Source organism: Parasteatoda tepidariorum, chromosome 4 (assembly GCF_043381705.1).
Source record: "Parasteatoda tepidariorum isolate YZ-2023 chromosome 4, CAS_Ptep_4.0, whole genome shotgun sequence".
NCBI classification, from domain to species: domain Eukaryota; kingdom Metazoa; phylum Arthropoda; class Arachnida; order Araneae; family Theridiidae; genus Parasteatoda; species Parasteatoda tepidariorum.
In genome coordinates this window covers 620,538-633,244 of record NC_092207.1, presented here as the reverse complement: position 1 = coordinate 633,244, position 12,707 = coordinate 620,538, and the positions used below count along the sequence as shown (strand labels likewise).

At 27.2% G+C, this 12,707-nt stretch overlaps 1 protein-coding gene across 1 annotated transcript in view; it reads left to right on the top strand.

The window, feature by feature from the left end:
- Positions 1 to 12,707, top strand: part of LOC107450497 (Autophagy-related 7) — a 44,310-nt gene that overhangs the window by 3,049 nt on the left and 28,554 nt on the right. Inside the window, exons 3-8 of the mRNA XM_016066305.4 lie at positions 929 to 1,046; positions 4,578 to 4,655; positions 6,689 to 6,802; positions 9,238 to 9,375; positions 9,457 to 9,545; positions 12,349 to 12,473. Of these exons, the coding sequence (XP_015921791.1) occupies positions 929 to 1,046; positions 4,578 to 4,655; positions 6,689 to 6,802; positions 9,238 to 9,375; positions 9,457 to 9,545; positions 12,349 to 12,473 (662 nt within the window). The remainder of the gene's footprint in view (positions 1 to 928; positions 1,047 to 4,577; positions 4,656 to 6,688; positions 6,803 to 9,237; positions 9,376 to 9,456; positions 9,546 to 12,348; positions 12,474 to 12,707) is intronic.

The following is a 12,707-nucleotide window of genomic DNA, read 5'->3' as shown; positions in this document are numbered from 1 at the left end:
AAAGTTGCAATTTTTTACAAAAAAACTAAAAAATTCCTTTATCATAACCTGGAAAATAACCTGTCTTAGAATTTTCAGTAACAATTGAGATTCCAGTTAAATAGTTTCAGCATCTATTGGTTATTTGGTTGGTGTTGTGTCATGGACAGAAAATAATTTTAAATGTGATCAAAGGTCCTATATACAACATCTGCTATTTGAAAGCAATTTTCTTCATATAAGTCCGCCCACGGATTGTCACTTATTTGCTGCAATTGCGCCAGTATAGTGGGACAGTTGAAAAGATCCAACATCTATTACAATTATTTTATAAATTTCATCCTTTTCTTGAAACTTTTCCATGTTTCCATTCTCAAGGAGTTTTGAAATCAAGGGGGAACCCCATTGTTGTTAACAATGTTTTTGCTTAATATTGAGAACATTTGCAAAATCTTTCAAATATAGAAAATAAAAACTTATTTCTTATAGTTTATATAAAAAAAAGTAAAAAAAAAGTTAGCATTTGTAAATGTTTTAGAGCCATTTGTGTCTAAAAGTAGAAAAAACTATGCTTGTTACACTTTCTTATTGTACAAAAAGTAAGATTATTTTATTGACTTCAAAGATTTTTCCACAATTTTTTTAATTTTAAAACTCAATTTATGTGATTTTTCTTTTAAAAAGACAACTCGTTTGAGACAAATTTTTTTATTTAATGTTTTAAGCATGTTTAAAACAAAATGTTTTAAATGTAACAACCCTGCTCTCACATGAGCAAAATATTATGCTTCATTTCATGAATAAAATTAATATTATACTTCATAAATAAAAAGCAACTAAAGGTGTTTGATAAATAAATAAAAAGCATTACTTTATAATTTATTTAAGAGTATTTTGTATAATTTTGTTTAATGCACTCGAATAAAATATATGCTCTCCCATCATGCAGGGACACAGCAGTCTCTCCTGGTAGTTTTGGACTGAGAGGAACTTTGATCAATACCAATACAATAGAAGACTTCAAACTGAAAGATAAAAAAGATTTGTTGAGGTCTGTTGGACAAAAGGTATTTTAGAATAACTATACAATAGATTGTTTTTAGAAAAAGAAGTTTCTCTTTTTTAGTAACTTTTGAGAAGTGAAATTTTTTTTTGATGGTAGTTTACTCTTGTATAAATTTTGATGAGTGAAATTTAAAATAGAGGAGGGAAAATATTTTAGAAGGTAAGTTTATTCCTCTAATAATTTTTGAATAGTGAGAAGTTTTTAGAGAGTACTTTCCCTCCTTTAATAATTTCTGGGGAGTGAAATTTAAAATAGACGAGTAAATTTCATAATAGATATTATGTTCGTAAATGACTACCATTTTCTGACATGGATTGATTATATTATAACTAACCAGTTGTTCACAGTGGCTTCTGTAAAACCTTAGTGATTTGCTTAATCTGTAAAAGTAAACATTTTGCCAAATGAAAATGTTAGCAAAATGAATTCGCCTCCCCCAGGTTCTGATTTGAGTGCAATTATCAGCTTTAAAAGCAATCAAAGCAATAATACTCTAGAAATTTTGGAATTAATTAGATTAAGGATTAGGAAGAAATTAAAATAATGTTGCAGGGTTTCTACACGGTCGGGAAAACCTGCAAAAGTCAGGCTATTTTAAAATTAAGCTAAAAAGTCAGATTTTTTTTTACATATTTGTAAAGTTAGGAAAATAAAAAAAACTATAGTTCATTCAATGACTGACAGGCAAAAATAAAGTTTCAAGGAAAAATTCTGTAATTCAAAATATATAATTTCCTCATAATAACATTCCTCTTTCCCTGGTAGAACCTGTCCTCTTAGCAATTTTCCTCCTGTTTATCCAATGATAAGGAATTTTTGATAGGGTTGCTAGGTTTATTGCTCTTTGTGTGAATAACTGGTTTACAGACAATAGTAGCGGAAACAACAGCAGAACAATCAAAAAAGGAATTTTTACTGTTTTGTGATACTGCCAAAAAAAAGAAAAGCAAAAGAGTTTCTTAGAGTTTAATCCACAGCAAAAGAGATTAGATAATTTTTTTTCGAAATATTTGCACAAAGAAAAAAAATGTGAAAATTTGTGGGAGGGTATAAAAATTGTTCTTATCCTCTCTCATGGTAACGCAACAGTCGAAGAGGGGTTTTCAATCTATAAAAGCTTATGGGTTGAAAACCTCAATGAAGACTCTATTATTTCACAAAGGCGTGTGTATGATTATGTTTCATTTATAAGTGGAGTAAGAAACATAGACATTAATGAAAAAATGCTAGATGCTGTAAAAGGATCTAGAACAAGATGGAGACATGCATTAGAAGCCAAAAAAAAAAAGAATGAAAAAGCTGAAATTTCTAGAAAACAAATAAAAGAAAAGATAGATGATTTGAAATTGATGATTGAGAAAATCTAAATTGACAAAAACTGCTGCAACAGAACTGGATGTTCTTGATTCAGAAATTGTCAAACAACAAAATATGTTGAGAAATATTACATAACATAGGAATGCCCCTGAGTTTCTCCGGAAACATATTTAAAAGACAGAAACAAATTTAAAAATACTGAAAAGAAGATATTTTTGATTTTATTTTTCTCACAAGTTGCATAATTTTTCTATCTGAATTTTTATTTGTGTATAATTAACTTTTCTTGACTTTTTTCCCCTTTATATTTCAATATTATCTTTTAAAAGAAAAGTCAGTTTTAAGTGAAATTGTGATTTTTTAAAATTATTATTATAATGTAACAAATGTTCTAGTATGTTTTAAGAGTAAATATTATTTGAGGATACTGATACATATCTCGCAGATTTGATTAACCCTTTATATCCTGACGACACTCATGCATTTGGTTCCACTTAACATTAAATAAAGTAATATTTCCATAATCCAACAGATTTTCTTGATCTTTTTATTCAAATAGTTTTCGTATCTAACTACAAAAACACGCTAAAAGTTTAATCTAATCATGATAATTAAAAATATGTTTCACAAGTTTTCTGAAAATATAATTTGGGATATAAAGTGCAATTACGCAATTCCACTTTAATCTATAAGTGTTTATCCTATTCAATCTATGATACTTATGACTCAGTAGCATATTATTAATAATTGAAACTGCAATGTTAAAAGTTTTGTTGGAGTGGGAAACGACGGATCAGGAATTTTATTGTAAAAGGTCAGGAAAAATCAGCAAAAGTCAGAATATAGTTTTCTCAAAATAAACCCTGTGTTAACTTTTATAAATAAAGGGCAAGACTGGAAAATTTATCTGGTTGCCACTGGCCTCTAGAGATAAATTTATTAGTGGCCTCTTTTTTTTTTTTTTTTTTTTTTTTTTTTTTTTTTTTTTTTTTTCTTTCTACTGGCCATTTTTTGCATTAAAAATACCTTAATATTAATTTTGCTTCTAAATTTAAAAAAAAACAACATTTATTTCTTTATTTTTTTTAATTTAAAAGAAATATTGTTATTAGTATGAGTAACTAATAAAATTAATGGATAATTTTATATTTAAAACAATTATAAAGCACATGATATTAATTCACTTTTGGCAATTTAAAATTGTAATACTCATTTTAATATCTCTTATGCACTACTATCAAAATTTAATATGCAATTCCATATAAATTGTTTGACAAAGGCTACCATACTTAATATCAATACATATTTATTGTAAATTAAAGTATTTCAAGCTCTCTGCACAGATCTATGCTAATGCCTAACTAATGATGGAACTTTACTCTTTAAAATGTGTCCTGTGCTAATATGTATTATTTATGTTCCTGTCATTTGTTTATTTTCAAATTAATAGAGCTCTTGCAGAAGAATAATCTGTAATATACGACATTACTTTATATTGTAATATTGTCATTACATTTATAAAAAAAAAATTCTTTCAATTTCTAAGAATTCTTATATATTATATTTTTTTAAATATTCATCGTGTAGAAAAATCATTTACTTTGAGATAACATCGCTTTCTTATGAGAGTAAAAGTAACCAACAATGGCCGTTTTAGGTCAGTCCAAAAATATTCTTGTTTTAGTGTTAAACTCATCTGAAAAGAAAAATTAACAGATTATCTTATTATTGTTGTAAAGTTATTTATTTATTTGATATTATTATTTACGGTCTTTATTTTTCTTGGTATTATTTGCATTTTGTTAAATAAAAATATCGACGATATTATTTAATAATGTTGTGGCATTGTTAAATAAAAATGTCTTTTTTTCTTTTCTCAAGTATTTTCTTAGAAATGTTTTTTGGCATATTGGAATTTACTATAATTTATATATTACATATAGTTCAGATCAAAAATTTCAAGTATAAGATGGACCAAAAATTAATACTTTCCAAGATTATTAATTACATAATTATGCAAATTTATATTTGAATTGTACATGTATTTATGCTTTCTAAAGTAATGCAGGAAAAAAGAAATTAAATTTGTTGTTTTAATTAGTTTGTTCGGGTGTGTATTTATAATTTTAGCATACTTCCAGAATAAATGCATTCATATAATGTTTAATTATACAGAAGTGACATTTCCCTAAAATTATTTTTTAAATGTTTTTAGATATGGAAATCTATTACAGATGAATCAGCCCTTGAAAATCCAACAAATTTACAATCTTTGGTCTGTTTAACATTTGCTGTAAGTTTTTTTTATCGAATATGTTTTTATCAACTTATTTTTTATAGCTTTTCAGTCTCAATTTTTATATTGAATTAATTATAAGTGATTCTGAAACCATCCTTTATTTGTTGTTTATCTAGGGTAGTTACGAATAAAGTTACTTTACTCAGACCAACATAGTCTGCAACATCTCCTAGAAGAGAGAAGGCATCCGCTCGATTTACCCTAAACGTGAAATCTGGTTCTTTCGTAGTCCCAATGTTATGACATTTCTTGTATTTTCCTACTACTATGCAGTTTAAAACCCCAAACGTTAAGACATCGTTCTCATTTTCTCCCACTAATCAGTTTATGTTTGTTACATCGAACTATTAAATTGATCCGTACAGGGGCCTTCTCTGTTCTCAGAGGTGTTGCTTTTAGTAGATGAAACTCAGTATAAACTTAATATGGAGTGTGGAAGAAAAAAAAAGCATCTGCATTAAAATTTATTTGGAATTTTGACCACAAGATAAAAAAAATTATAAAAATCAGACATATAGTACCAAAAAAAAATTTATAAATGAAACTTTACATAATATATGTTGAGTCACGATGGCCCAGGGGATAGGGCGTTAGCCTTCCAATGAGGCGAACCGTGTTCGAATCCCAGTCGATACGAATTCTACATTCGGCTTGTACCGACTACAGTGCTGCCGTGAAATATCCTCTGGGGTAGACAGAACATGAGTTAGAGTCCCCTTGCTAACCATGCCGTCAGGGTAATCATGGGAGGTTCTCATTGTCTTCCTCTTGATGTAACACAAATGCGGGTTAGCTCCATCAAAAAGTCCTTCACAGAGGCAAACTTTTCCCAATACTTGATTCAGGAGTTCCCTTGTCTTCTGGATTGGGTTTAAAATGACAAGGCTATAGAATTAAACATTAGTAGTGGTAAATCCATAAAATTGGGTTGTCTGTTCAACGACGGTTATAAAATAAAATAATATATGTTTGTTATGTATTTTTTTGTCATAAGCATATTTATTTACATTAAGCTTGAAGCATCAAGTTCTAGCAATCCAGATTCCTGCCAAGTCTCCTGTTTTTTAATGAAGACTCTTGCATTTTATGACTATCTCCTGTTTACCCGTATATTCTCCAATTTCTCTGTATTTGTTGAAAAAATTGTTTTTTTTTTTTTTTTTTTAAATATTCGATTAAATATCTGCTAATGGCAAAAATGCTTCTCTTATTCCTCAACAGGTGCTATTGCCAATACTGCAGTATGTTGAGTGTCAATTCTTTAAATAATTTTAAAAAATGGTTTAAAATAATCTTCTTTAGATGAAATACACAATTTTTACTTCACTAAAATTTAAAAATAAACTTTCACCTTGTGCAAGTAAACACCACATTGAATTCAATCCGATTACTGTTCTGATTATTGTCGTTGTCAGATAAAATTTATTGGGGTAAGGGGACCATATTATAGTGCCATTTTCTTTGAAAATAATGTGACTATAGGGTCTAATTTTATGAAGAAATAATTTATTGTATTATTGGTCATAGGAAATCGTATGAATATTTACCTAAATTAATAGAATGTGATTTTTAACATTTTCTCAGACTACTCAACCTAGTGTTTTGTTTGAAAGGGAGAACCAATTTCAGCTGTTTTTTTCTACCATTAAAATAAATTCTTAATGTTCTCTTGTTTAAAACAATCTGCAGAATCAGCTGAAATAAATTCTTACATTTTTACCTCTTCTTTTTATGTCAAATAGTCAGGGTTTAACTGTAATATAATTTTTTTAAAATATGTTTTTGTGCCAATTTAAGTCTTTGTTGAACTTATCCACTTTGTATAACTGAAAAATTATTGCGATAATTATTATTATTTTTAATTTTTTTAAATTTTAAGTGCCGCAAATTGAAATTTATTTAGTGTTCATTTCATTATAATTTTCTGTCAATAATGTCATAAAAACAATGCAATTATTTTTTTTAAAACATTGATTGATCATGTGGTGACTGCAATTGAATAATGTTTTCTGCCTTAATTTCAACAGGAATTGAAAAAATACCATTTCTACTATTGGATTGGTTTTCCTGCCCTGGTTTATCCGAGGGTCACTAAATGTGGGGAAATACGTGGAATTTATGACTACTTTAGTTCTGAGCAAGTATGTAATGTTATAATCTGTCTAACATTTGATGGTTGTAAACCTTAACAAATTGTGACTTAATATTTTTGTCAGAAATTAATTTTGTTTTAAAGACACACATTTAAGGCACATTTCATCTTGTTATTAATTGCATTTAATGTAACGTACAAGCTTATCCAAAATTATGAGGAAATTAATTTATGGTAATGCCAAAATAATGAGGAATTGTTACTTTTATATAAATGCCACTTTTTTTATTTAATAGAAAATTCATGCATAATTTTATTAATGTTGTATATTTATATAATATCAAGAACACTAACTCTAGATATTTTTATGTTATTGTTCTTCTAATTACTGATAGCTAGTAAAGTTGACCTTTCTGATTTACACATAATAATAGAATTCTTTGTGAAGGGAAAATTCTCGTTTCAAACACTACTTTACACAGCAACAATTGAAGCTCATTTAAAAATGTTAAATGTAAACGAAATTTTTTGAAATAAAATAAACCTATGTGTATATTGTTTCCGAAATTGATGCATTGTCTTTGCTTTTGAGTATTTTATTAATACAATAAAATACTTAATTAAAAAAAAGTTGTTACTTAATATTTTTTCAGAGATTATTTCTGTTTTAAAAGCAGACATTTAAGACACAAGTCATCTTGCTATTCATTTCATTTAAACTTACAAGCTGATCCAAAATAATGAGGAAAGTATAATATTTCTGGATCAAATGCGAGAATTTTAGTTATTGTAAAATCTTGTAGATATAATTTTTTTTTTTTTTTTTTTTTTTTGTAATCTCTCTTAAAAGTTCTGCAAACGTTTCATACGAAACAAACTTCACACCTAATATAGTAATTAAATTCTTAAAACATCTTTTAAAAAATGAGTATTCAAATATTTTTATAATTCCTGAAACTCTTCATGCTTTGAAATATGTCATATTAAATGTTAATTTGACCCATGTTCTCACAATGCTCTACACCAGTGATTTTTACTTTTTTCTGCTTCATAACCAGATTTGTCAAGTTTTCGACAATTGACGTTTTTGTCAGGTTTTAACCACGGTTTTATCCATCTTGTCAAAAACCCTATATTTTTCCGTAGGGATAATTATTAGCCATTATAAATAAGAAGTCTTTATAAATAAACAGGCATATAAAATTACAAGTGATCAATCAGTTAACGTTTTTGAATTTTATCATTAAAAACTTTTCATGTTTTGAGGATTGACGTCAAAAATCCGAATTCTGCTGTAGAAAATATTAAATAATTATAAATAAAGGTACAAAAGCAATAATCTTGATAAGAGAACTCCCAACAATCATCTTATTCATTATATGTAAAATCAATTATTATTTACTCTCATTTCAACTCCTTTCTCTGAAGCCTTCTGTAATCTAAGTTAATTTTTTAATTTAGTATAATAAAACCAAAATAATTCTTTCGATTGATGCTGAGATGCCTAGACTAGAAAATAGACTTACTAAAGCTATTATAACATAATAAAATAACATATAACTAGAAAATTTATTCTAGTAACTGTACTAATTATTAATAGTCATTTAATTAAGCCCTTTAATAGATTGATTGAAAAAAATTTAACTCATTTAAACAAACATTTATCTTTTTTTGGAAATTATAATTAGGTCATTCATCAGGGAATATATTAGGGTCAAGATGTATTGAAAATATTCACATACATATAAGCAGGAATGCTGAAAATCTGAAGAAGTTTCTTTTTGATTCAAAATTTCCCCCAAAATGTAAAGATTTTCTTTAGTGCAATAACTTTTTTAAAATTGTTTTGGAAAATAAAGTTCATATGAGAAAAAAATTTTTTTTTGATTTTACACTATTCTTGAATAAACAAGCATATGTAAAAAATAATAGGAATAAAATTATATTGAACTAGTAGTGATTTATAAACTTAAAAATTTAAGGACCCACTTATAAACTTAAGGAATTCGCACTAATAAAAACACTAATCATTTTTTTCAGGATATATTAATGAATTTTTTAAGCTATTTTATTTTTAAATAAATTCCTTTTCTTCAAAGAATGCACCTTTAAATATTCATTTTTTCCTACTTTTCAGTTTCAATTATAGAAAGAAAAAAAAGCAAATTTTGCCACTATGTTAAATTTTTTGATTCTCTTTTAGTAATAAATTATTCCAATTGAGAGATCAATAAGTAATGGCATTTTGAGAAAGCTAACGGAAGAGTCTTATAATTTAAAGTGAAATTTGAGTATAAAAATGTTTTTTTTTTAATTTAATTTTTATTTTGATTAATATAACAATTCCTTAGAAAGGTAATTTTTATTGTGAAATCTATGATATTGAAAAAAGTTTCTGAAGTTATTTGTTAATGCTTAAAATTTAGTCTTTTTTCCCCAAAATTGTTCTGGCATGTCTAATAAAATTTTCTTAACGTGTTTTAGGTGACACAAATTCTAAATTCCTACGATTCCTTGGAATTGTCCCATAAAACAGCATTTTTAATTTGTAAAAAAAGTAACGATGAATGCTGTGTTTCCGAGCTCAAGCATTACAGAGAGATTAAAAATTCTTGTTCTCAGGTAATATAATTTTGAATTCTCTTTAACTGCATATTTTTCTGTGTGTTATTTTGAGTTGGTTTTATTTACCCAATTCCTTAGATTCTAGTTGGATTTACAGACCCATCTTCATTAGAAAAATATCCTGGCTGGCCTCTAAGAAATCTGTTAGCCCTAGTCGCTTACCATTGGTAAATTTATAATGTTAATTACTCTTTGTTAATTATTCATTTATTATTCAGTTTGATTGTATCTTAACATAATTTTATTTTCTATGTAAATTCTTGTAAAGATGAAATACAGTAGAGCCTCCTTCATCCAATTTCTAATTGGAATATTAAATAATATTTCCACTTATTGTTGCCTCACTGTCACAGATTTTTCTAATGAATTCCTTGTTTTTAAAACAACTCGCTTTATTCATCATTCAATAATGCATTCAAAACAATCACAGTTTATCTGTAATTATTACGGTTTCATAGTTAAGATTACGTTCTTACAAATAACAGTCATAAAAATTATGGTATTTGACATTTTTCTTAATAATCTTCTTTAAATACGTTTTTTCTTTCTTCATTCACTGCTAAAAATGATCTAATCTAAAGGGTCAGCGATCTTAAATCCTGAGTCAGTTAATCTACAATAATATTTTTCTACTCCTTAAATGATTCTGAACAATTTAATAAATAATTCCATTCAATTCAAAAACAATTTAATAGGAAAAAAATTCTGTTTAACAAGCTGTTCTGAAACTTAAGCTTAATTCCTCGTAGAAGAGCTAAAAGTTTTTAATGGTTTTAATGCTGAAGGGTAAAATGGCAATAAGCGATAGTTCCGATTTCGCTAAAAACTAGAGCACTGATTCCATGTAATCAATTTAATTTTATCATCATTATCATAGTTTGCCAGATAGCCCAATGTGGGCCAATGCCTTCCTCTAGAGATTTCTCCATTACGACTTCCGATTTATTCTTCTCATTAATTGCCACCTAATCAACCCATCTCAATCACGGCCTTCCCATTCCTTTCTTGTTCCAGTTTGTCTAAAAAGCAATATCTTGTTTATTACTTTTATATTAATGTTGTATACTTATATAGAATAAAGTAGTATAGACACCTTAAAATTTCATAAATTTAAATTTCTCGAACACTAACTGTAAATTTTTTGTTCTTCTAATTACTGTTAGTTAGTTTGGAAAGTTGGCCTTTCTGATTTACACATAATAATAGAATTCTTTGTGAAGAGAAAATTCTAATTTCAAACATTGCTTCATACGGCAATATGCATGTACACATTCAATGTGCATTGAATGTGCCTAACTTACTTTAAAATCATCAAACACTTTTAATAATTCTGAAACTTTTTAACTTCCATGAATTTGAAAATTTTGTAAAGAAAAAGAATTGTCTGTTGTGAACCTCATTTAGGCAAATATCAAAATGTAATAAATTATACCGAATTTTTAGGAAAATATTTCATATATATAGGAAATTTTATTGTTTTTGAAAACATTAAAAAACTTTAAGATTGTGACTTTAATAATTATGTTGAACACAAATTAATTTGTTACGGAAGTAACATTTGTTGTTACAGTTGCAACACTCAATAATTTGAAATTATGGATAAACTTTTACAAAATAGAAACTATAAGTATATAAAAGATAACAAATTGTAAATGACTTAATTTTAATAATTTTATGAACATATTTGATAAGCTAGAAAGAACTTTATTAACAAGTTTTGGAATAAATACTTTTTTGTACACTTTAATATAGGAAATGATTAGATAAAATTCCATTAAATATGAAATTCCCTTTTTTAATCATAAGAAGTAAATAATGCTCCTATTTTAATTGTGATGTACCATGGCATTTTAAGGAGTTGCAGCAACACGGTGACATTGTCGCAGAACATTGCTGAATTCCTGCAGAAAGATTTTTAATTTAGGTAATAAAAATTCTAATTTTCCTTTCAGCTCAAGTTTTACGAATTTTAACATGGCTTATTAAAGTCCCGATGTCTTTCATTGCTTAATTATTATTATTGATATTCTAATTTTTTTAGAATCCTGACATTTTTATGACACAAAATTTGAATCACATATTCAAGTAATCATTTTTTGACAGCCACGATTTGTGCCAATATCGTCATAAATCCAGTGTTTTGATCATTATTAATCCATAGTTATTGGCATGAACTTTCACATATTTTTTTTCAAACCCAATATTTCATGTAGTGTTATTATGAGAATCGCATTTCGAGTCATACACTTGATTATTCACTTCTTTCGTAAGTTTCCACTGTTATTGTTTTTGTTTTTTTTTAATTTTCTGTATTGGTGTTGATCAAGTATTGGGAAAAATTTGCCTTCGTCATGGAGAAGTTTTTGATAAAATTAAACCGCATTTTGCATTATATAAAGAGGAAACCCGCAAAAACCTCCCACAGGAATCTCGATGCAAAGGGATTCTAATCCATGAACCGTCTACCACTAAGGGGATATTTTATGTCGGCATTGTGGTCGGTGCGTTGCATGCCAATTAGAACCGACCAGCTTTTGCCAGGGTTCGAATCCGGTTTATCCCCTGATCCACCACGGCTCAATCACTAGTTTAAAGAAATTTTGAGAACTTTTGTAACTGTGTATTTTAATTTTGTTTTATTCAAAAATTGGAAGCCCATGCCAACTCCTTATCTTTTGCTTGTTTTGTCAGATCAGATAAAATTAAAAAGGAACAAACTGTCCATTAGTCGGGTTGATGTATGTTTCTCTTGTGACTAACGATTTTTTTAAAAATTATTGAATAATTTGGAAAAATGTTGAAAATAGTAAAAAGTAGTTAAAATTGTTGTTTAATTAAGAAGAAGCAACCGCCTAGAAGTCACTCTGAAATATGGAACAAAAATATATTCTTCTTCATTAGTTATTTATTTTTAAAAAATAAGCTTAATTGCATAAATATAAATCAACACCTGAAATTACTTTGTTGTAGGTCCAATGATCAAAAGGAGTGGGATGTATTGTGTTTTAGGACAAATGTTAGAGAAGGAAGGCGTCACTGTGAACATAGCATTATCATACCTATTCAATTGGATTCAACCTCTATTTCTGATGAAGGTCATTTAAGTACCTTAATTTTTATTTTAGAGTAGTAATTTAATTTTAATTGCAAAAAAACATGACAGGAGAAATTAAATGATAGAGAAATTAAAATTTTTGAATGTATTTAATTTTTATTTGATGATGATAATATTGTTGGGAGTAATTTTTTTTTTCCGTATATTGTTTAAATTTTTTGTGTGGATATTTTACCTTTAATATAGAATGCATATTTTAGTCATGCTTTTTGAA